Raw genomic sequence first — 26,065 nt, forward strand, 5'->3', positions numbered from 1 at the left:
AAAAATCATATAACTAAAGTATAAGTATGTCGGATTTGCAATTTCTCGGTGTCTATTTTTCTGGGATCCATCGCTGCGGAGTTTGGCGGCGAAGCAGACTGGTGGTTTCATTGTCTGGTGGTGGTAGTGACTTATGCGCGGTCAGGAAGGGTAGTTTGCTGGTGGTGGTGGTTCGGACTCGGCTGGATCGATCGGCGTTTTTGGTGGTGATGGTGACAATAGAATAGATTTAGGGTTAGGTTTTGGGCTTCTTGGGTTGGGCTTGGCTCATACTATGTATGGATTGGGCTGTTTTAGGTTTTTTTGTTCCTATTTGGGCATTTTTAAGCCTTTGTTCTTATTTTGAGTTGTAAGAGTTTGATCCGGCATTTTAAGGTCCTTAGGTGTTTGGACAATTCTCTCTGAGGTGTTGTAGGGCTTGGCCCTTTTCAGGTGTTTGTCTTACCTTTGATTGGATCCTCCTCCCCTCTTTCTTACTTGATGTACCCTATCAAGTTTCTTAATAATGTTTTACTGTTTAAAAAAAAAAATTCTCACCTTTGACTTATTAAGAGTCCGTTTCAGAACACCTTCTTAAAAAATAAATATTTATTTTACATTTTCAAACTCAAAAAATAATATCAATGAAAAATAATTTTTTGATTTTTTTTGCACCGTATAAAAGATCTCATTAAGATCTTTCAAATAAGATACATATTACATATTTTTAGATTTCATTAAGCCCATTATTTTTTAGCTTGAAATTGCCTTCTTAAAAAATAAGTACTTAAAACCCGTTCCAAAATGGGGCCTAATGGCGTCATGGAAACTTTAGACTCGTATCCTCACTATATCTTTGATTGATCTAGACTCGCGATGGCGTAGCAACGGCTCAACGGTTGGGAAAATGTGAAGCAAGACTTGACTAGAGGATCACCAATTAATCTAACCTTCTTTTCCCTTCCTTTTTATTAACAAGATGCAGAACTACCATTACTATTTTTGAAATTTCCTAAAGTTAGCTATTCCATTTACAATCATTCAACAATCACAAATACTTACACAAATTTATTCACATTCACATTGGGACCCACACTCTACACCTTCAGTGTGTGTGGAACCCACCAAAAGATGTGAGTGTGTGTGTAAGGTGTTTTGTGTAAATGTGTGTGGTTCTATAATTATTGTTCCATTTATAGGCTTCCTAAATCCACCTAGTGTTGACACCGCTTTGTTTGGAACTCAAAAAAAACAAAAAAAAATTAAAAAAAATTCCCTTCTATATATAGAAGTTACTAGTAGAATTCTTGTTTATAAGCTAACAAGATATCTAATTACTATTATGGTATATATGCACATGCTATTTTTTGTTCCGGGAATAAAACTAAAAATTCTAACAGTGTCTTTACATTATTATTTTTTATACATTTGTCAAGTTGCCTATGAATTTAGGGTTGGGATTTTACAAGATGCAGCGTAGCTATTGGAGATTATGGAAGAGGATAACAGAGAATGGGAAATGATCTAAAAACTTTATGGACTTGCTCTTTGGACCTTGATCTCGATTTTGTAAGGAGGGACAAAATTTGCACAAAATTAAAGTAACTGAAATAAATTTGATGGAGGGAAAGTTATTAGACCAGAGAAGTAAACAAAAAATCTGAATTTAGAATACCTCTTGTGTTTTCCTCTAGTTGATGAGAGTGAAAAATACAAATTATAGAGATATGAGAATAAGGTTGATTGATAGATGAGGATAATTATGTTAGAGTGCGTTCAATTGTTGTGGCACCAAACGAATTGGTCGTTGCGTTAGCGGCACCCTTACGGCCCATTTGGATGGAGGATTTGTTTTGGGTGGATATATAATGAGGGTGGATTTGATGGTGAATATATAATGATGGGAGATATGTTAAGAAGTGTGGCTCCACCTCTTAAGAATTGTGGATTTGTAATGAGGTGTTTGGATAGTTTTTTGAGAATGGGGATTTGGAGGGTGGATATGATGGGATAAGATGTCAAATGACTTAATTGCCCTCAGTTTATTAATTTTTATGGATAATAAATGTTAATTTCATTATTATTAGAATATATACATATTTATCATTAATTTGGGTAAAATAAATTCATTTTATCTTTAAATGTTGAAATTTTAGTAATATTTATTATGATTTAAAAAAAATTAAAACCGAACTTTATAATATAAAATCCTTTAATATAAAAAAATTATTTAGGGTGGTTGGAAAAAACATGTGGGAGGTAATTTTAAAAAAACAAAATTCATATATACACACACACATACATATGTATGTACGCATACCATCTTCACCACCTGCAACCAAATCCCAAATTCATCTCCCAACTGTATACACCCAAATCCCCAAATTCCTTAACCTTCACCACCGAAAAAACTCAAATTCCGAACCCTCATCTCTCCCTCTCTCAAAAATCTCTTGCATCCAAGCCCTCAAATCTCAAATATCCCACAAATCTCTTACGATTACAAGGGCAGAAGAAGGCCCTGGTGAAGGAGCAGAAGAACAGGGAGGGCGAGAGGAGAGAGAGAAAGCAAGGGCAACTTTATCATTGTTCCACGCCGCTTCACCAACGACAGGGGGTACCCTGTCGTTCACAAATCCACCAGAAGGTGGATTACAAATCCGGCTTGAGCAAAATCCGAGGCCAAATCCGGGTGGGTTTTTTCACATCCAAACACCGGAGATGAGGAGGAAGGGGAGATGAAATCAGGGCGCTTGCATATCCGGCCTCCAAACAGGCTGTTATAGTTTTTGAAGAGGTGATTAGGTTCATTGGGGACTCCAAAAAATTTTGGTGATGGGGTCATTAAATAACTTAAAGATAAATAAATGGCAAATTACTCAAATGGTCCCTGTAGTTTGGTCTTTGTGTCACTTTGATCCCTATAGTTTCAATTAGCTCGATTTTAACCATGTACTATAGTTTTGATTTTTTGCCAATTAAGTACAATCACTAACCTCCATTTCCTCCTACTAACGGAATCAATTGTGCAAATTGCACTTGACCCTCTATGATTTTGTATATTAAAGTGAATCGTTACATGCGTTAATGACAAGTTATTTATTCTACTTTTGTTAGTTTTAAGTCAAATCTTTCTTGAATTATTTATTCGTCTTGATCAAAGGAACGTAAAATGTAAAAAGTTGTATTTGACTTCTCTAAGTCGCTAAGTACAAATATGAACCAACATATATTCGGGAAGTTTTGTCATGTCTCAATCCCACTGTCGGAAATCACTCTTGCATCTCATTGTCAACTTCTTCCAAAACCACCATATCAAAAGCTCACAAAACCGTGAAGTGGTGCTAACAAAGAACTATATACTAGAGTTTATAAATACATACATATTTATGTCTGTATTGTATTATTTTTTTCGTTAGTGAACTTTTTTTAGGATTTTGGACATAATTTTTTACTTTTTTTCATTCCTCTTGTTGAGACTATTAATAACCTAAAAAAATTGGATTAAGAAAAATTAATCAGAACAAAAAATGAATGTTGATAGTTTGAGATTTAATCCAATTTTTTGTTCTGATAAACTATAGTATATAGTTCTTTGTTAGCACCACTTCATGGTTTTGTGAGCTTTTGATATGGTGGTTTCGGAAGAAGTTGACAACGAGATGCAAGAGTAATTTCCGACAGTGGGATTGAGACAAGACAAAACTTTCCGAATATATGTTGGCTTATATCTGTACTTAGCTACTTAGAGAAGTCAAATACAACTTTTTACATTTTACGTTCCTCTAGTCAAGACGAATAAATAATTCAAGAAATATTTGACTCAAAACTAACAAAAGTAGAATAAATAAATTGTCATTAACGCATGTAGTGACTCACTTTAATATACAAAATCACTATGGGTTGTGTTGAAGTTTCTAAATGAATAAGGGGAAATTTATACCAAGTGCAAATCACAGGGGGTCAAGTGCAATTTGCACAATTGGTTCCGTTAGTAGGAGGAAATGGAAGTTAGTGATTGTACTTAATTTGCACAAAATCAAAACTCCAGGGTTAAAATCGAGCCAATTAAAACTATAGGAACCAAAGTGACACAAAGACCAAACTACAGGGACCGTTTGAATAATTTTCCCATAAATATATCATTTAAGAAAATTACTTTTAACATATAATAATCAATTCATAACATAACTCTATTTTATGAAAATACTTTTTGTGTTTTCATAAACGAGTCACATACCACAAACTAATAAATTAAACTTCTTTTTGTAGGCCGGGTGGGCTGAGCTGTATTTCTTAAGTTGAAGCCCAAACCCACCCACGGGCTAGCCCAATTGCCAGGCTTGCGGACCAAAGTTTGGGTGGGCTCATGGGCAGGTTCATGGCCGGGCCATACAAATTTTGAAAAGAACGGTGGAAAAAAGGAAACTTAAAAAGTTTGCGTGAAAAAATTACACCTCTAGTTTTTTTTTTGGTAAATGCTACACCCCTAATTATTGTCCCAGAATAGAAAAGGATAATGATTAAACAATAAATATAACATTCAAACATTCTATTTTTTATTTTTTTTTGCCTTGGAATATTTGAATGGGAATGACATACAGTAAAGCTGCATATGCTTAATCTTCAACAGCATAGGGAATGAATGGGTATGATCCAAAGGCCACTAATTTTTGGGCTATTGAACTGGTCTTGGGGGCGGGTATCATAGGCAGGCTCACGGGCGGGCTGAGTAAAAATTCACAGGCCCAAACTCGGCCCATGGAAACTTCGAGTTGGGCCCACCCGTTGAACGGGCTCGGGCTAGGCAAGGTTTTGGGCGGACTACGGGCCTTCGGGCTAAATGATGACCACGGAAACCGTTAATTTGGTGATAAATTATATGTTTGACTCAATTGCAACTGAGGGTGGGTTCCAGAACTCAAAAAAAGCTCCCTTTTTTTAAGAAGGCAATTTCAAGGTAAAAAAATGAGGGGCTTATTGAAATATAAAAATATGCACTATGGATCTTGTTTGAAAGATCTTATTGAGATCTTTTATACGATTAAAAAAAATTGAAAAATTATTTTTCATTTACATTATTTTTGAGTTTAAAAATGTAAAATAAACTGCTTATTTTTTTAGAAGGTTTCTAGAACGAGGCCTGAGTATCATACTTAGGGATGGAATAGATCGGTTTAAGAGTTTAGGGACGATATAAACATAATTTGAGTTAGTTCAGGGGAAAAAAAAGTAGAAATAACCAGAAATGGAAAAAATCAAAATTGCCGGGAACGGCTCGAAATCCACCACCGGGCTGAAACGCCTTAAACCACACAGACAAATACGTAGCTCCAAGTCGAGACGCTAAAAATCTCCTATTCAGCAATGGTGAATTGGTGATTCTTATTTTTCGTCGTTCTCGGTCCCGAGCATTGTCCAGGGTTTGCAGGGTAGGGTTTTTGGCGATTCCGATGCCGACTTCTTGCGCGACAGTATATCATACGGCAAGAACGGAGCTGTTGAACACCATCGGAACCAGGTTTATCGCCCCAGTCAAGGTTCATCATCATAGTAAGTTCAATTCCCGAGTATCATTCTTGTCAATCTTTGAACTGAATTATGCTTACCATGGACATATCTCTCTCTCTCTCTCTCTCTCTCTCTCTCTCTCTCTCTGTGTGTGTGGCTCTGTTTGTAGGAAGCAAGTGCGAAATGAATAGAAGGGACTTTGGGCTCAAAGGGATTGTTGCTACCGGAGCTTCAGTCATGCCCTCCTCTTTGGTAGCTGAACCTGCTAAAGGTTAGTTTACGTCTTTATCCGACTTGTTTATGCATTTGGATAAGCAAAGGTTGCAGTAATAAGATGGGGATTAGTCAGACTTGTTTAAATGGGTCCCTACTAGTGGACGGGGGATTGGTTGGGATTAGTCTAAGTTGCGCATGTGCTGGCCAGGACACCGTTAGTTATGGGAAAAAGTTGTAATATGGAATTCAAATGTTCATATTAATGGCTAATCTGGCGTATCATGTTGTCGAGCGGACCTGTCGGAGCATAAGTTGGTATCCGTTGCTATTTTGTGAACTTTATTGCGGATGACTAATTATTCCCAATTATTACCACCTAATTGCTACAAGGCACTATTTGTTTCGGCAGAAAATGTCTTCGTGGAATTTCGCTTCTTGTGTTTGGTTACAACCCCCCAAAAAATGATGGTGCTAGTGGCAGGGTAGACCTTGGGGCAAGGTCTACAATGCAGCCCCTGAGCCCAAAATGTTGTTTAAAGTTAGGGCTGCATTTATGTCGAATAGGCCTATTGTAGACCTTGCAGCCCCTTAGCCCAAAATGTTGTTTAAAGTTAGGGATGCATTTATGTCGAATAGGCCTACTAAAACTACATTTTAGGCATAATTTATATTGAAAGAAGTTTTACCAAAATAAATAAAAAGATCGATCCAAGTGTTCGATTATCATAAAGTAATTGATGGATGGTTCCCAAATCATATTTGTTTTGTCAGAATATTGTTACCTATGTCAATTATAGTAGTCTATGGAAAAAGATATGTCACGATAGAGAGAAAAGCATGTTTGTATAAGATTTGTTTCCCACCAAAACTACAAGAGTTGTATCGTATGTTTCTCCCTGTGTCCCAATTTAATGGTTCTTTTTGGCAGTCTTTTCCTTTAATTGGGTCAGCAAATTATGTACATGCATGAAAGGAAATTCGAAGTTTTTCCACCAATCAAAAGTTCTCAATTAGTTCCTCCTCCGCACGAAGTTTTCAAAATCCTTTGAGAAAGCGTGAAAGCATAAAATGTGGAAACTTGAAGGCATTTGTGTGCGCCAGCTTTGTTAGCTACAATATTGAGTATAGTCACCACAGCCCAACCTAGTTCTAGTAGTCTTAAGATCCTGCTTTCATCCAAGTTGGAGGGTGCTTCCTTGTCACATGGTTTTCAGGTAGGTGCCTTGCTAGAAAGCTAAACATATTAAGTTATGAAGCGAAACAGCTTGAACATATACTTGATTGTTACGGGAGATTTCTTCTTTTACCAGTCAAGTTACGGAGAATGCATTATTGTGACATCCCTGTTCGTTACAACAGTCTGACTAAATAATTTCCTGGCGAGACTGATATATCTTTTTTGTGTGCAAATGCAATTTTGAGGTTCTTGTAAGTTATAAGCAAAAGTACTGACCAATTAGAGGGAGATATTGTCTACACTAAATTAAGATGCAGCCAATTAAATTATGCACCTTGATGGCACTTTGTAGAGTATGAAATATTGAAAGCTTCAAATATGCTAGGCATACATAGTTGTCTCATGTGTTTGAGGTAAACCACATTGACACTGTTGCTAAAATTACCAGGATAATACACGAACTTGCCAAAGCCACAAATCTCTCTCTCATAGTCCAAACCTGTGTACTTATAATTGTAGCTTGAAATGTTTTCTGTAGTTTGATCTGTCTGGTACTACTGGTTTTGGCCAAGTTTCTGAAGATGAGTTGCTTGCCATGGGGATCTTGGTTTAATTGATAATCTTACAGGTTTGGAGAGACTACCGTTCAGGCCTGAGGGTTATGATTTTTGGATGTGGAGAGGTCACAAAATACATTATGTACAACAAGGAGAAGGGTTTCCAATTGTTCTTATTCATGGCTTTGGTGCTTCAGCATTTCATTGGAGGTCTCTCTCTCTCTCTCTCTCTCTCTCTCTCTCTCCTGTGTCTGTTCATGTTTAAAATGATCACATAAACAAGCCATTTCAAGATCTTCCAACTAAATTAATTTCATTCATCCTTGCATGCTAGATATCTAAAATGTGAGAAGATTCCAATCTCACATTGATGATGTTGATTATAGTTTGAATTAGAAGTGGATGATGCACTTGCTCCCACTACTATGTTATATTCCACTCTCACCTAATTTTAGTTTTAATGATCATCACATTGTTGCCCAATTTAAGGGACTAGAGCCTAGTGGATTAAGTGATTCATGTACCCATCTTTTTATTTAAATTCTGATATATGTTACTGTGAAAAGTTGCTAGTTGGATATGCTTTCAATTGCCTTTTGAAGCTAGATAAGTATGCTGTTTAGTTGCATTTTTATGCAAATCTTATTACCTAACTTCATCCTGAAGTTCTTTCTCTGTTCACTTTTTTTAGGTACAATATACCAGAATTGGCTAAAAAATACAAAGTTTATGCTGTAGACTTACTAGGCTTTGGCTGGAGTGACAAAGCACTTATTGAGTATGATGCCTTGGTGTGGAGAGATCAGGTCGTGGATTTCTTAAAGGAGATAGTTAAAGAACCAGCAATTCTAGTTGGTAACAGGCAAGTAATTCGTAATCAATTGACCATCATCTTTTCCATGCATGTAGCAAAATGAGCAAGTTTTATGGATGGTGATTGCAACTTGGGATTGCCTATTCAATTTGTGAGGTTCATGGAATGAAAGTTGATGTCTTTTACAGTAACCAAAACATAAACTTTTATTCATCTTTTCAGTCTTCATTTCTCATTTAGTGAATATATCATAGATAGGTGAAAGAATGGTATGTGTGTGCCTGTTTCAAATGTATGTAACTTGTCCTATCACCCTTTTACTTAAAACTGTGGAACCACAAAAAGGTGTGAACATTTTGTCTTTATGTATGTGTGTGCACGCTATTGTATGCATGCTTGTATGGGTCAGTTTAACCAACAGGGAGACGCTATTGCTTGGTGATGCACTAAAAGCTCAAGCTGTGAAAGAGTTTCCTTTTACAAACAACATTAAAGGTTAGGCTTTGATAATGGAATGTATTAATTTACGTGGTTTGCTGTAAATTAATACATTCCCCTTCTTTTCATTTTACTTTTTGCGAAAGTCTACCTTTATATTTTCAATTTGGGGCGAGAAATGTATCTGTGTGCATAACTGGAACTACTTATATACTAAGATAATGTGATTGGAAATCCTCCATCTGAATTCTTGAAATTTATAGTATGTCAGAACATCTGAGCCCTTGAACCTCATTTACATAAGTGAAGAGATTCATTTTCTACCCATAAGGGGGAAAAGAAGATCTTGAAGTTAGTTCTCCTAATGAAGACAGTAAACATCCAGAATTCATTACATTCAAGCTAGCATAGCTGACTGATATTCCAAGTTTTACGTTTATTTACTATCATTGGTACTGTATTTCTTACTGAGAAGATAAGGCAAGGATATAGCCGACACCAATTGGTTGGGATATAAAGCTTAGTTTGGTTAAGATAAGGGGGTAAAAATTTTGGACCAAGTTGTCACTGGATGCTACTTTATTGGGTTGTTAAATAAGCAAGCACCGGAGACATTAGTCACCTCAAGAAAAGACTTCTTGTAGGTGTATTTATTCAGCTATGCAGATCCTTGTCTACTTCTCCACATCTTCTAGGGCCTTTTTTGCGACATCCTAGGCACGGGAGAAAATAATTGTACCTTTGCTGCATTTACTTATCCTCATTTTGTCATCACTATGTAATTGTACCACCACTAGCTTTTAATTGTTGGCCTTCACCACGTGCAGCTAGCCTAATCAATTGCCATTTCATAAGGTACATTTACTTTATAAAAAACACGGAATAGAAATATGGGCTCCTAGTATTGTTATAGCAATTTCAGAACACGAAATTCTTAGGGTTCAAAAGATTAAGCAAACTTCTGTTAGACTGTAGTTATCTTACCATCCCAAGTATGTTGCAGACTTGCAAATTATCTCTTGATTTGGTTTAAATTGACGGCTCCATGGTAATGTTCAGCCTTGGAGGATTCACAGCATTGGTGACAGCTTCTGAGTTGCCTGAGCAAGTTGTTGGAGTTGCATTATTAAACTCTGCAGGACAATTTGGAAATGCAAATGCTGAAACCACTGAACCTGAAGAAACGATTCTACAGAGGGTTATTCTAAAGCCGCTGAAAACAATTTTCCAACGTGTAGTTCTCGGATTTTTGTTCTGGCAAGCCAAGCAGCCAACTCGTATTGAATCTGTTCTAAAGAGTGTATGCCCAAGACTTCCTCAATTGAACCTGAGCTTCTTTCCTGTCTTTATATGAAGTGTAGCAAGAGTTGCAGAATCTTAGAAATGATCCATGTAGAAATTTGAAGGACCAAGTTTTTCCCCCCCTTTATGTACCAATAGATGGTGTGAACCTAAATAGTGGATTGTGTTATCATTGCTTTGAGCATCGTAAATGTGGAAAACAAATTGCTCTAGATCAGCTGAACCACCGTTCTGTACAAGTATGGCTTCAGTGGTCCAACCAAGACAGATCTTCATAATTCTCCCCTTTTAAATGATAGACATTACAGTTGTGAGATTGTTTAGTTCTGACAACTGTAATAGGTCTTTAGGTGGGGAGCACTCGAGTGGGTCATTCAGTTCTGGTTGAATGGCTGATGCTTGTAAACCACGGTGCCAAATGAAAAGGATATTTTTCTCCATCTTCCATCCTGCTGCAAATTAACTTAGATTTTTCTTCACGAAGTTAGCTTAGTTTTCTTATTTTTGAGCTTCCTGAAGGCACAATGTTTGGTCTTGGTCTCCTAGTATTTTTTCAATGACTTTATTTGTCATGCGAATGACAAGTATAAACCTTTTTTTTAGGTGTACAAAAACACTTCCAACGTGGACGACTATCTTGTGGAATCAATAACAAGACCAGCAGATGACCCCAATGCAGGAGAAGTGTATTACAGGTATATCTGTGGGCTTGTAGTTGTGTTGTGATGTTCCATTGACTTTTTAAAAAAAAAAGAAAGTTTCCCCAGAGGGGAAAACTTCACTTCACCAAGTCCAACTTGCTTTCTTTCACAATGGAAGTGTTGAACATCTGCTGATCACTTCAGTAGAGAGATTTTCCCAAGGTTCTGCCTGCCCCCTCTTGTGTTTGTTTGTTGTTTTGGAACCCTGTTAATGGTTAGGAAATTAAGTGCTAGGGCCTGTTTGGTCATACCAACTGCTGGTTAAATTTCCATATACTGCTGCCTGAGAGTATTGACAATCTTGATTCTGGGGGCATGTTCTTGACCCCGCATAGACTCAATTTTTTACCGTCCTGTGTCGACAATGTATGATGCGTCTTATTGGTTATCTGCAGATTAATGACACGGTTTATGTTGAACCAGAGCAAGTACACACTTGACAGTGTGTTGAGCAAACTCTCTTGCCCACTGTTGTTGCTTTGGGGTGACTTGGACCCTTGGGTGGGTCCTGCCAAGGCCATTCGGATAAAAGAGTTCTACCCAAACACGTCAATTGTTAACTTACAGGCTGGGCACTGCCCACATGATGAAGTTCCAGAGCTTGCCAATAAAGCATTACTAGATTGGTTGTCTACTTTGAATTCGGCATCCACTGCCCTGCCACTGTGAACATGTCCCAATTTCATTTAATCTTACGCTGAGGTACACGTTGAGGTTTTACTTGTAAAAATTGCACATTCAGTGATCACAGAACACCGTGCATGTGGATCGAAACTAGACTTGGGCAATGACAGTTATTCTCAAGCATGTTGTTGGCAATGAGAATTATACTCCAGCATTCTGTGAGCAGCCTTAGCAAATATTTGTCATACCTATTGAGAATTAATGCTTATCCATATGCGAAATTAGGGTTGTTTTGATATTGGGTTTTGTGGAAGATTTGTGAAGGGAAAGAAATGGTAAGGGGTGAGTAGTAAGAAAAAGAGAGAAAAAGAGAAAGAAGAATAGTGCCGTATCTTCCTTCCAGTTTGATTATAAAGGAAAGAGACGACACCATGGTTGTGGAAGAAAAGGGGATCAACTTCAAACTCAGCCCTGCTGGGCTATTTGGGACGAAGGCCAAGCAGAAGGTTTTCAGCAGTAACCAAGAAGATCAAGAGAATCAGTAAAACAATAGCACCAGATCGGGGCGATACAATTGCAGCAATACCGTGTCCATAATTGCAAGTTACATCTACCCTGCTGAACCTGAGGAGAAGGATAGGAAACAAGTAATTCTGTAAAAGAGATCTGCAATCCCACAACAAGGTGAAATATTTGTCATATGCACTTGTCAAAAGTTGAAGGCATATTGAAAAGTTGAAGAGTTTTCTGCAGGGCTGCTCACAACAGGGATAATGGAGATTCAACCATGTCATGAACTGCTGCTTCCAGCAAACTTCTTGCCAACATAGTTTGTGATTATTAAAAGAGGAAGATTTGTTAGGTTAAACAACAATCTTAAAACACAGATAAGGAGAAAAATAACAGGGACAGGCACAGATCAATATAGAGATATTGTGCCAATTATTACTCACCCGCTTTCAAGTATCAAAATTTAAAAATTTGTGCTTGACCAGGGTTGAATTTGACGCTTTGTAGTGCAAATGAATAGAACACTCCAGTAAAACAACAGAATTAGGCAGAAACCAGTTACCAATCCAGCACAGAGAAGAACGTTAAAACAAACACCGCAACAGGAGCATTTGGTATGGAATACCTGAAAAGGTGGAACAGAGGAATTTTTTTATCCAGTATAACTCAGCAAATTTGAAAGCAATCTAATGAGATTCTTGTCTAAAAAATAAAACCAGCATCGTTAATGATCCCATTTACTGTTATTGAATGGAAGTTATAGAAGGCAGCGAAGGGCTTAAACTAGCCAAGGTCACTTGGGTGATTTGAGAGGTGTGATTGTAAAGAGCCGATCGCAACCCGAAATATTAGTACTTAGGAGTATTTGAAAATGAGTACTTATTTTAGTTTGTGGAACACACCTTAAGACTCATTCTCTACTCGGCCTCATGAAATCAAAGACAAAAGCAATCCGTCAATATACCGATCTTTATTGGAAGCTCTATGACAAAATCTATTGTGATCTCAAGATTACTGTGACCTTATTCACAGTGGTGGACACAAGATTTCTGTCTAGTAGGAGCTTGAATCACGTGTATTTTCATATTTCTAATAAAAATATATATTTTATAACTATATTGCTACTTGTGAGATCCAAAGAAGGGATGATATCGTGTGTATGTGTCTAGTCACTGTTTAATTTCATACACACAATCTAAAAAATATTGATAAATTAAAATTTTACAATTTTTTACCCCTCAAATAGAGAAATTTTAAGAAAAAAATTTCATTCAAGGGACTTGCTAGGGCCAATCCCATAGAATTTTTTTTTAATGAACCTGAAAATTAGTATAATACGAAAGAATATTGGGAATTATGCAGAGTCCTAGGTCCCCATTGCATCCTCTTTAGGACCTCCCCTGCTTATTCAAGCTTGGGCTATACCATAAGAGCCAAACATTCAAGGACTATAGGTCCTAGTCGCCCAACCCACTCGAAATCCCGCTCCAGTTCTAGCCGTCGCGCTCTCGCTACTTGCCGCTCAACCATTTCGGAAGTTTTAGAGAGGGGGTCGGAGGATAAATGATTTTAGTCCGAAAAAACCTTGCCTATGTATACATATATTATATACTCCCTCCGTCTAAAAAAGGATGACAATTTTTGGAAGTCATTTTTCATCGCTTATATCTTTTAATCTATAATGTTTTTTATGAGTTTGAAAACTTTGTATAATAAAACTAGTCAAAAACTATCAAACAAGATTCTTATTGCATATTTTTTGAGATCCATATTGAAAGATATAAGGAATTGAAATTAACACAGATATAAAAATTTGACATCCATTTGGGATGAAGGGAGCATATAATAGTCAATGTATCTATCTAACAAAGGGCAATATTGGGATTATTTAAAAACGGGATGAAAACATAATTGTTCAGAATGACCGAGATGAATATTTATGGAGGATGAGATCTGAGGATAGATATTTAAAATTTTTTTGGGAAATAATAATACCAAAACTGTTATTAGTGCAAAAATTCTAGTGCACAAAAGACTTGTAGCTTGTGCAATGTACAAAACTTTTATGCATTGGAGTTTTGGCATCAACAAAAACAATTTTGACACTGTCACTATTTTTTATTTCAGAAAAGCTACGTGCACAGCAAGTTGTGCACAGCAGCTGTGCACAGAGTCCATTTTCTCTCGCCTCGGGTCGCACAAAGATGATCGGAGCCGCTCATTTTGTTCAAAATATGTCGTTTACGGTCCCTGTAAAAAATGAGCTTCGTTCGATATCGTTAGAGGCGTTAACAAAACACCCAAAATCACTTCAGAATTTAAGCACTTCAGAATTTAGGCTTAAATTCTGAAGTGATTTTGGGTGTTTTGTTAACGCCTCTAACGATATCGAACGAAGCTCATTTTTTACAAGGACTTTAAACGACATATTTTGAACAAAATGAACGGCTCCAATCATCTTTGTGCGACACGAGGCGGGAGAAAATGAACTCTGTGCACAGCTGCTGTGCATGTAGCACAGCTCTTTTTATTTTTGTGAAAAAAAACTCCCGTCTCCAAGATTTACCAATAGTCCAATACCCACAAGTTTTGACTTTCCGAGGGTTTAACTAACAAGGAAAAATTACCGTTTGCAAACGACGCCCCGTTCACCAGCAGCTGGCGATTTCTTTGTGGTCTCCTCTCCTCACTCAAGCTCTCAAGTCTCAAGAGTGAAAAATCTCCTACCCCATAAATCGATTCCCCCTCAAAAAACAGCCCCAATCTCTCTCTCTCTCTCTCTCTCTCTCTCTCTCTCTCTCTCACACACACACACACACACACATATCAGTCTGATTTCGAAAAGCAGCGTTTGAAAGAAGAGGAAGAGAATGGGAACATTAGGTAGAGCAATCTACACCGTCGGATTTTGGATCCGGGAAACCGGCCAAGCCATGGATCGCCTCGGCTGCCGCCTCCAAGGCAACCACTACTTCCAGGAACAGTGTACGTTTCTCCCCTCCTCATTTTATCTCCGCACATTCACATCGTTTGCAAACCCTAGAAATGCAATTTAGCTGTTTTAGCAACCTATGATTTGATCATTACATGTTCGAAGAAATACTTTTTAGGTCGTATCGGTGAGCTAATGGCCTGTGATAGAATCTGTTCTCGTCGTGCTCCATTCGGCAACTCGTGGCTGTTTCTCATGAATGTCGTATGTATCGATACCAATGGATATACATGTGTACTGATCGATGTATAGATGTTGTGAATTGGTTATTAGACAAAGCTATCATAGTTGGTCCATACATTCTAAGAACTTGCTTGAGTTCAACTGGCCCAATGCAGCAGGCCAGAAAAATGGAAATCTGCGTGCGGACAGGGACGTGAAAAAATGAATTTGTCTTACTGAATTTGTGTGTTATTATCTTTAGCTTTAAGCTCAGTTTTTTTTTCTTTTTTTCTGGCATAAAGAGAGAGAGAGAGAGCTAAATTTTTTGGAAGCCAGCTTGTAAGATGAAGTAAGAGAGTACTCTTTTTTGTGTTTTGCTAGCAAGTGACAAGGGTTTGACCTTTCAGGAGATTAGGTAATTTGGTTGTCAAATAGCAAATTGCCAAGTTAAAGCAACAAAGGTATAAATCTATATGTGTTGAAATGGGTTTTGTAAAGGACACCACCATCTATCCAACAAATGTCATTTTTGAACTCAGAAGACCCGCATTCAACAATCTACAATCTTAAAACCGTCCGTAAGCTTTTGGGTTCGGTTGGATCGGCTCAGTTTTGTAGTTTGGACAATTCTTTGCTCACCCCTGTGAATCAGGACCGTGAATCAGGGCCGTAACTGAAATATTATAAGATATATTGAAAAGATATTTTGTTAGGAAGAACACTTTACATGCTCTTCCTTGATGTACAACTGGGAAAAGAATATCAGGTCTCACTATCCTCCAATCCTAATAAGGCCAGCCCTCCCTCATCTTAAACAAAACAAAAGAAAAAGAAAGTTACATTACATGAATTAAAAATTAGCGACAATGTTGGAGGAGATAGATACCCAACGTAAGTAGTACAAAAAGTCCATTTTTATAAGCACATGGCATCGAGACAATGATCGAGTGACGTTCAACTATGGTTGCTATGTTTTGAGTCATATCAAAATTTTCCATCTTTTCCATTGGAGTTACAAATTCTTCAAGAAACAAAAGCAACAAGACTATACAGGGACAAGCCCTTGAAGGCACAACCAAAACCCCCCAACAATAGGGACGCGAAACAGAAAATATGAAAAGGAAATACTGCAGTCTGGCAGACTCTCTCCATGAATTCTCTTCAACATCCGAAGAGCTAACTCTATCCCTGAAATCATTTTCAATGGCTTTGAAAACAGATGTGGAGTCAGATTTAGAGGTTAAATTTTCTCTTTCTAAGTAGAATTGAGAATTTGTAGTTCATGAGAATTGCATCAATAGTTTAGTTTCTATTTTTATTGTTGCATTGCCCTTAGTTACTTCAGCTCGTGTGTGAGAAAAGAGGTGGTGATAGAAAATCATCACCTCTTGCTTTCAAAAATTTCGACAACAGACAATTATATTGGAAGTTGTAGAAGTGTACTTTTTGAATAGGAAAGATTTAGCGGAGGGGGATCCCTATTTATAGAGTCCCATTTGCTTTTATGTTCTTTGGCCTCCATTTTTTTTTCAAACTTGTCACAAGACTCCCGATGCATCTCACGCATTTAGGTAATAGATATGCGTGTTGCATGCCTCAGAAAGTTGTTTGAATTTCTACAGTGATTGAAAAAGCGCACCTAGGTGACCGCCTAGGCGAGGCGAGGCGAGGCGCGCGGCGACACTACAACGCCTCAGGGGTGTGAGGCGAGTCGAGCTTAGAGGAGGCGAGCGACTAGTCGGTAAAACCTCGCCTAGTCGTGAAGCATGAGGCGACGTAAAAAGCGCGACGAGGCGTCGGCGACCACCGTCGACCAAGCCCAGTCGTCGGCGACCACCCCCAGACGTCCAACGACCTCCAACGACCCAACCCCTGTCCTCGCTGACCACCTTCGGGCATTTTCAGGCCACCGGTGACTTCGTTTGTACTCGACAAAGTCTGTGTACGAAGTTCAGAGGTATTTCAAACTCCGATCTGTCATATTTCGAACTGTTCAAGGCTGAAAACTCTCTTTCGAACCTTTGGGCATCGATTTGAACACTAATAAGTGATTTCGAACACTGGGTATTGGGTTTTGTGGGTTTTCGTGGTCCGACGTTGACTGGATAAAACTCTCTTTCGAACCTTTGGGCATCGATTTGAACACTAATAAGTGATTTCGAACACTGGGTATTGGGTTTTGTGGGTTTTCGTGGTCCGACGTTGACTGGATAAGCTTCGATCGTGGGTTTTTGTGGGTCTTATGGTCGCCGTCATCAGAGAGAGCTTGCCAGAGTTCGGCGAGTGCAGCTGATCGTCTCTCGTTGTTTCTCTTCTCCTCTCACTCACACCCTGTCTCGATCTCTCCTTCTCTCTCGTATTATATGTATAACTATAACAATATATGTACGTTACAAAAGTCTGTACGTATACTGTGTATTAGTTTTAGGGAAAATGACGGCCAATGACATGTATCTCTCCTTCTCTCTCGTATTATATGTATAACTATAACAATATATGTATGTTACAAAAGTCTGTACGTATACTGTGTATTAGTTTTAGGGAAAATGACGGCCAATGACATGTTTTGATAATTAATACTCGCCAATGACATTTTCAGCATTAATAATTGTTCTTAGCATGTCCTTGGAGGATATTAATTATCAAAACACGTCCTGAGCCTTCAGTTTCCCTTAGTTTTATGAGCGTATTTTACATATTTTACTAGTATTTCGTATGTTGGATTGTTGGTTATTATGCAATATGGTGATGTTTATTCTTGTTTTGATGGTAGAAGTGAATATTGGTCATTTATGTAGTCTATATTTCTTTTTTTTAAACGCTCGCCTCGCCTCGCGTATTTAAATCACTGAGTTTCTACAATAGTAGATAAATTAGTGTAGAGGTTTTGATGCTTGTTCGTCAGTCGTCACATATTTTTACGTATATACTGTATCAGCACTTGTATGATGGACACAGACGTGTCACCTTAATGAGTGTGTTCAGGTTATTAGGTTCTGTTGTTTTTTTGAAATCCTTTTGGCATTATTCACCATTGTTTGCATGTCTTGGATTACCTCTGCTATTTTCTGTCAAATTCAATTATTTGTTTTATATGAATTGAACTTTCTATGCACCATCCTCAGCATCTACTTCTACTTTAATATTTTCTCATATTTGGTATCCAGCACCTGTATGAATGGACACAGGCACAACATCTTAATAGGTGTCTTCGTGCTTATTAGGTTCTGTGTCTTTTTGAAATCCTTTTGACAGTATTCACCATTATTTGCATGTCTTGAATTATGTCAGTTATTTTCTCTTAAAGATCAACTATTTGGTTCTTATGAACTGAACTTTCTTTTTACCATCCTCAGCATTCTACTTATGCGTTAATGCTTACTCTGATTCAGTGTCTAGGCACCGGACCCTGATGAACATATTTGACAAGGCTCCTGTCGTTGATAAGAATGCGTTTGTGGCCCCTAGTGCTTCTATTATTGGAGATGTTCTGGTTGGACGAGGTTCTTCTATTTGGTATGGATGTGTTCTCAGAGGTAAGCTGCACCTGAATCAATTCCTTGTTTTTTTATTGTTGAAATTTCTGCATGTTCTCTCTCTTGCTTTCAGCCAAGTTGAGCTGTTGAATTCCTTCGTGTTATGTTTCTCCTTCTAATGCACCGAAACACATGCTTTGTTGTCTTTAGTTTCTTATCGTACAGTTTTAGCTAGTTGATTGTGCTTGTTACCTCCATGCTGGTCATGCTAAATTTAAGGCTGGAACTAGATTCTGACATATCAGATAACATATGACGGATTTCGGACACTATGGGGGGACAACACAGGACACCTTTTGGTCACTTCGGCATAAAAATGCAGTTATAGAAACATTTTTTTAAACGATTCTTGTATCTTATTTTATTGAATCTGTGTGTGTGTTTTACTATTGCTTACAACATTTATTTGATTATGGTCATGTTAAACTTGTGTCTTATTTTGACAATTTGTTGTTCTTCTTCATCTTCTGTGTGTGTTTCTCACTATCCCCATTAAAACATTCATTGTATAATGACAATATATAGGAAATGATTAACGTGTCCCCTCAGAGTGTCATGTCTTCCATTTCTCGGAAATTTACTTGTCGGAGTGTCTGTGTCCATGTTGTGTGCCATTTCCCTGTCAGTGCTACACAGATGGGATAGTTGTTTTTTGGTGATGAGGAATCCCTACAAGGCAGGGCCTTTTGGACCCACTCCTGCAATGTACTTCTGTAGAAGTTATGCTGCATAGCTTATTTTGCCAGCTTGTAGTGTTTCAGCAACATAAGCTATGGAGAAATTAACAGGCTGCCTTTTCAGTAGTGTCTCTCTAATTGATGTAGCTACTGATATTAGTGGTGCTAATCTTACCAACGCAAATGAATCTTATACTCCTTTTGTTTCCTTGAAAAAGGAATACGATTGATCCTTGGTTAAAACTTTTCTTTTCTAGTGTGATCATTTGTGTTACTGTTGCCTCTAGAGAAAGACTAGTAAGTAGTAACTGCGTGGCAGAACCTGATGATTCTTTTACAATAATATTCTTGTTCCTGCTTGCTTATAAACCTTGCAGACGAGGAAATAAAATTGGTAGATCTTGTTGAGGTCTAAACTTAAGAAAGCATTGATCATTGACCTTCTGCACCTGTGTAGCTGAAATGCAGAGTAAATGTCATATGGGCCTTGATCCGCTTGAGAGCATATTTCAGTAGCTGCTAGGTATCCTCCCTGGCTACTGGCTGGTAATGGTTCCCTCATGTATTGTTTGGATTAACGAATATAGAAAATACTATCAGGACTCGGATTAATAGCTCCAAGCCTCCAACTAGCAGCTATGCATCCAATTGTAATGTTGAATAGCAAGAAAATCCCAATTAGTATTGTTGGGCATATAACCGACGCCATAATTCAGTCACAGACAAACACGGTTCCATTGTTCTCTACAAGTGATGGTCAAAACCAATTTGATCCTATTGGATCAGCAGCTGTGAACCGGAATAACATGGAGAGCTAGCCTTACTCCATGATTATACTGTTTCATAAAGTAATGTCACCAATGACCAAGCTCACTTTATGCATTTTCAGCTTTTGCCACATATTAACATGTGAACTTACTTAATTGCTTTGGTTGGATTGTATTGTTGAAGAAAGACAATGTTTAGGAACTGAAAATAAAATGAACAGATGAAGAGGCGTTATGCTAGTTAGTGCATACGAAGTAGATGCCTCTAATTTTACTCTCTCAAAAGATGGCTTGTGCTTTGCTGATTAAAAGATAAGGATGGGTTCTGTTTAACTTGCTTTCCTTCTCACCCTTGATCTCCTGGAATAACAAATTGAATTAAAGTGACAATGTACTATAACCGTTAAGCACTAGGATATCCTGGGAAGTTATGCTTGTCGGTAATGTGAAAGGTGAACGTTGGGTGGAAATATCCAATGGAACCTTGGTAGAATATAAAAATTCTGCTTGCAGGTTTTAGAATGCTGGTCAGGGATAACACTTAATGCTAGCCAATTATCCACACTGTCTATTATGAGTCCCCAAAGGGTGATACTACTTCGAGCTTGAAAGCTCTAGGATGCCTTGTAGTTTGATTCATAAGAAGCCACTATCAATGAGACGATGGAGTTGGTGAGTTACTCAAAATGGGATGCAACAGTTTACGAAGGCAGATCCAATAACATGAAGGTGACTTTACTCTGATGGACTACAAAGGTGCATTTATGGAAACTTATTTGTTGATATTGTTAAGGATATGCACTACGAGTTAAGCATTTAGATGAGCCGATTGGTAACGTATTGGAGTAGGTGAAGGTCCTATGTTTGGAACTCACCCCTACCATACAACGATTCTACTCACACATGGGTATGTATGGGAGCCTGGTCCCATGAGAAGGTGTAGTAAGTGAATTAATGTATTATCAAGTTACACCCTTTGTAACAACTTAAGGGTTTAAATGAATTGGTTCATCACAAAGCAACAAAGGGTAAATTTCGTTTTGCAGCTCTGCACTTTACACCCAGTCTCAGTTTGCCCTCTTCCCTTCAAATGGTAACAGTAAAATCCCTACACTTTGGGTTAATTCTGACATTTGTCCCCTTCAGTTGGCTATCCTTTCAATTGAGTGGCTAGATTCGTCACGTTTGGTGATGTAAGGTTGTTAATGAAATTTAATTTTACTCAAGTGGTAAATTGAAATTCATTTTAGAATACAAGGGAAGAAATATAATTTCTCATTATTCTTTGCATTCCAGTTGCTTCCCCATCAACAACCTCCTCCCAAGCAAACACTGTGGTTTACCCATTGCCTGCAATCAACCATCAACAAACTCAATTTTACCATAATCCTAAACAACGAATTCAATTTGTCAAAAAACAATGATCTTTTTAGTTCCGTAAGGGAGAAAGAGGACTGAGATTTGCCAAGCATATTCAACATTTTTCTGATACAAGAATTGGTCTTTTTTTGTAATAGGATCTGACAATAGTTGCCTTGTTCCAATCTAAGTCTAGAATTATGAGAATTTGTTCATAATGTCATAGTCAAATAGAAGGTAAAATAGCAAAACAGAGGCGTCCCTGAATTCATCTAAATTTGTGGGTTCATGTGATGGAATCAGCTCCCTTACATGCCCTTATCTTCCATTCTCCGATAAATCCTCACTTCTTTTGCCCTTCCAGTTCTACAATGATAATGTGAACTCATCATGTTGTAGGCCTTGCAAAGACAAAGTTCATTGCAAAAAAAATAAAAATAAATGCTTAATCGGATATCAGAAGAGATAACCAATGTCAAGGCAGCAGGTGTTCTGATGAAGCATAGTGTTGCATAAGACTATTTGCGTATGTGATAGTGTCTCTACTTCATGAATCATTTATTGGATGAATGCGCTTGTTGCCATGAAAGGGAAACAAGGAGGTGGCTTTTTCACTTGCGGTGCTTTGTATTTTCCTAATCTATGTTGCTTTTTGCATCTTAAGTGTAGGCCCTGTAGGCCAATGAAACTTGGGGAACTACGAACGACTAGTTGTGAGATGATGATGCAGTGTATTGAAGTGTTTTTTCTTTTGTTTATTTCGAAGTTGTCAAGTTGCATAACTAATTGAATGAATGGAAGAATTTCATTTTCTTCCTGGTTGGGCTTTGCATACACATATATGTTAGTACTTTTGCTCGTTCATGTTTGCAGGTGATGTGAACAGCATTAGCATTGGATCTGGAACAAATATACAAGATAATTCTCTTGTTCACGTAGCCAAATCTAATCTAGCAGGAAAGGTTTTACCTACTATAATCGGCGACAACGTTACTGTTGGTGAGTGACAGCTGTTAAAGTTTGGATTGATATAGACCTGGTTGTGATGTGGTTTTCTGCTTTGCATGTTGCTTACGATATCCTAGTTGGACCGGACAGGTCATAGTGCTGTATTACATGGATGTACTGTTGAGGATGAGGCATTTGTGGGTATGGGTGCAACCTTGCTTGATGGGGTATTTGTCGAGAAACATGGAATGGTTGCTGCTGGAGCCCTTGTGAGGCAGAACACTAGGATCCCTTGTGGAGAGGTTTGTAATACTTTCTCTATTGATAGTTGTTCATCTCTTTCAGGATCCCAGTGGGATTCTGAGGAATTACATGACAAATACGTTCTTTAATTGTTTTCCCGCTAATCACAGCAATTCTTGGTTTCAATATTTTGGAAATAGTAGTACGATTGTTATTACTCTTCATTGGAATCCATGGAAAGGTTGAACCTTCCTACGAGCCTTTCTGTTTATGTTCAAGTAAACTCCAGATTCTCCACAGCCAGGAGTTGGTAATAGGAATACTCGGGTGTGGGAGTAGATTGCTGTGTTGGGAATTGGGATAGGAACACTCATGGTTGGGTATCCGTATGTCTTCCATCTTTTTTTTTTTTTTTTTCCATCCATGATGGATCGTATGGAAGGGAATTGTTTGGGGTGAATCTTTTGAGCAGTATAGTTTCTCAAGTGTAGGACCATATAAATATCTAGGTAGCTACTTCTAATCTTGTACCTTAGGCTCTTCATTTGTTGAAATGTTTTCAACCATACATTGAACAACAAACCTAAAAACGCACACAATAGCATGAAGCTGAATTAAGATAACACACGAGTAAAATGCAGCAAAGATTAGCGTGATTCGACAAGAATACCTACTTCTACGTCTCGCACTAGTTTTCACTGTATTCTTAAATGAGGAAGAGTAGCTACAGCATGCAGCTAGGGTTAATAACAGTTGATACTGCTATGGATATTTTTCTTGTATATTCTAGGGTTCAGGAGACCTAAAAGACTCTTTTATCCAGCTGCGCTGCTAGGTCAATGTACCAGTTCTTGTACTTGCCAAAGCAAGTTAATATTCCTTCCTCTAGGGTAGAGTTACTATCTTCACTAGGATCTTGAACTGAAAAAACCTGTTACTAACCAAATAAAAATGAAAATAAGTTGATCATTTGATATGTTTAAACACAGGTGTGGGGGGGTAATCCTGCAAAGTTCCTGAGGAAGCTTACAGAAGAAGAGATTGCATTCATCTCCCAATCGGCCACAAACTACATCAACTTAGCACAGGTTCACGCAGCTGAAAATGCTAAGAGCTTTGATGAGATTGAGTTTGAGAAGGTGCTCCGCAAGAAGTTTGCTCATCGGGATGAAGAGTACGATTCAATGTTGGGTGTTGTTCGAGAAACGCCACCTGAGCTCATCCTTCCGGATAATATCTTACCAGACAAAGCACCCAAGGCTTCCTAAACTGAGATTTTTTTGCCCTCTTAGGTTATCTCCCTTGTGGGATTCCATGTTAAGAAGGACATTTTGTTTTGTTATGGACATTGGCTCGGCTGCCTTGCTTTTCTAATAATCTTCTCTTGGTTAATGAGAAACTCTAACTTGTGTTTGTTACGAGTATTTTATTCGAGACATTGTTCTGTTGCAGGATTAATTTAGAGGGGATACGGAGGGACACGATTGTTTGTCCTGGGAATAATACTTGAGAGAGAATGATTTGTTGATGGATCTATATTAGCTCAATTCCGAGGAAACAGTTTCCCATGGAATAATATTGTCTTCGATTACGGGATACTAAGTTGATTGCCTACGTCCTTCTAAGATGAAATGAGTGGAAAATCCTCAGTGTGGAACTTTAGAATTTCGTGGGTCAAGTAAGATAGTCATGGTCTCTCCACTCTTCCTCTCTCCCAATTAACCATCGATAGCAGATTAGAGAATAGTTGTTTATGAACCAGAATAAAGTGAGGATATTAGAACAGGCTTTTAATCAGAATAAATTGAGAAAATAACTAAAGGGGCTGTAAAGATGTTGAAAATATCTCAAGAGGTTAACGAGAGTAGGATTTCTTTCGACCAACCAGAAAATGCAGTTAATATATAAATATAAGAAAAAGCAGGATAATACCCAACAAGAGTAGGATTGAAAACGCAGGATAATAAACCACAACTCAGCATGTAGCATGTATAATGGAAGACCAAAATACAGCAACTCTGGACACGAATGTCTGATACGCTAAGGGTACCACTCGGCCTCCTCAATTTGTGAGGAGCACAAGGATCAAGACATGACCTAGGATCTAATAATGAGTGTCTGAAGCGTTTTTAACAGCATGGGAGTTCATGAGCACAAGGAGGATGAGGTGGAAGTGTTTTGAGTTTTTTTTTAACTCTGATTGCGAATCCATTTTGGCCTTAAAACGTCGGAATTGGAAATATGGTGTTTTCATACAAAGTTGCAGATAACTGAATTCTCTGTCCAACCAAATTTGATTCTAGTAAATCGAACATCGTAGGAGAAAATTACGCCCAAAATACTAAGTATGGGAGCAAAAATACGACCGGTGCACACAACAACATATAAATGATGGATTTTCAAGGTAATTTGAAGCTCCAGCAATGGTAGGGTTCAATAAATACCCTCTAGGTGCTAAATATGCTTCAAACAAGCAAGAAAACACAAGATAGGGAAAACAAAGTTACCTTGGGATGTTTGGAAACCAGTGGAAGAAACAACGACCAGGGCTTCCTCCTCCTCCTCCTCCTCCTCCTCCTCCTCTCTCTCTCTCTCTCTGGGAACAAAATGAAACCAGGGGAACATGGGTGATATATGGAGGAGGGGGAAGTTAGGTGATGGAGGTAGTGAGGGATTGTCCACATTGGTCTTAGAGACAAAGAATGACAAGTCAGGTGGTAGCCTGCCCTGATTAGAGCAAAAAAAGAAAAAAAAGGTGGTAGCCTGATGATTGCAAACTTGCAACTAAAGGAAACGGCAATTGTTTTTGAAAAGAAAAGTCTCTCTCTCTCCCCCAAGTCCCAACAGCAACTTGTTCTCACCGACTTAACTTATAAAAGTGATTAACACGAATTAATCATCATTACTAACTTAATCAAAAATACAATTGCAACATAATTATTCTACTTTGGGTTGGGGTCTCACAAGTTCGACCGAGGAGACGCAATTAAGTCTGACTAAAAAGAACGCAACTATATGCTTATATTCATCTAATAATAATCCGAACTCGAACTCGACTTGGCTTGACATAGCTGGTTGAACAGCGGCGTTCGTGTGGTAAATGGATCGAAGCCAATGTGTTCATGAGCTGTCCTTCTGCAAAACTTGAATACCTTTGGGGCCAAAATCAAATCCCAAGTTAAGGTTTCTATATCACTCCAAAAGCTTTCAATTTACCCAAGTGGAACAAACCCACTTGATACACAAATCAAGTGGCCTACTTGGGATTTGATTTCCAATTCATTTGTCAATGGTTTTAGCCAACCTAGACAACCAAATACATTATATTCGTCTTCACATGAACCTGAATGCATTGTCACTTGAACCCATCTTGAAAAGGTGTGCGGGAGTGGCAGACCCAGAAATTCCATATATTTGGGGCACCTATTATTTACAATTTTGAAAAATATTTCTCTGTATATATACCACTAAATTATCGCTCAATAATCGAATATTGATCACTCATTCTATTCCGCAACCGATTTTTGATAATCTTCATGTTTGAAAATAGTC

At 38.0% G+C, this 26,065-nt stretch overlaps 2 protein-coding genes and 1 long non-coding RNA gene across 3 annotated transcripts; 2 read left to right on the top strand and 1 right to left on the bottom strand.

Annotated features, from left to right (window-relative positions):
• The first annotated feature begins 5,205 nt into the window (after nt 1–5,205).
• Nucleotides 5,206–11,541, top strand: LOC131297910 (pheophytinase, chloroplastic). Its single transcript, XM_058323115.1, has 7 exons — nt 5,206–5,532; nt 5,660–5,761; nt 7,512–7,650; nt 8,132–8,302; nt 9,752–9,992; nt 10,598–10,689; nt 11,091–11,541. The coding sequence occupies exons 1-7, from the start codon at nt 5,433–5,435 to the stop codon at nt 11,362–11,364; spliced, it is 1,119 nt and encodes a 372-aa protein (XP_058179098.1). The 5' UTR covers nt 5,206–5,432; the 3' UTR covers nt 11,365–11,541.
• Nucleotides 11,542–14,391: 2,850 nt separating this feature from the next.
• On the top strand, nt 14,392–23,931 carry LOC131297911 (gamma carbonic anhydrase 1, mitochondrial-like). The gene is made up of 5 exons (XM_058323116.1): nt 14,392–14,814; nt 18,376–18,519; nt 22,196–22,321; nt 22,421–22,572; nt 23,503–23,931. The coding sequence occupies exons 1-5, from the start codon at nt 14,700–14,702 to the stop codon at nt 23,779–23,781; spliced, it is 816 nt and encodes a 271-aa protein (XP_058179099.1). The 5' UTR covers nt 14,392–14,699; the 3' UTR covers nt 23,782–23,931.
• Nucleotides 21,419–25,243, bottom strand: LOC131297912 (uncharacterized). Its single transcript, XR_009190400.1, has 2 exons — nt 25,021–25,243; nt 21,419–21,688 (listed from the first exon to the last, which is right to left on the bottom strand). It is a non-coding gene; the product is annotated as an uncharacterized LOC131297912 (long non-coding RNA).
• Nucleotides 25,244–26,065: the final 822 nt, after the last annotated feature.

Source organism: Rhododendron vialii, chromosome 8a (genome assembly GCF_030253575.1).
Source record: "Rhododendron vialii isolate Sample 1 chromosome 8a, ASM3025357v1".
NCBI classification, from domain to species: Eukaryota; Viridiplantae; Streptophyta; class Magnoliopsida; order Ericales; family Ericaceae; genus Rhododendron; species Rhododendron vialii.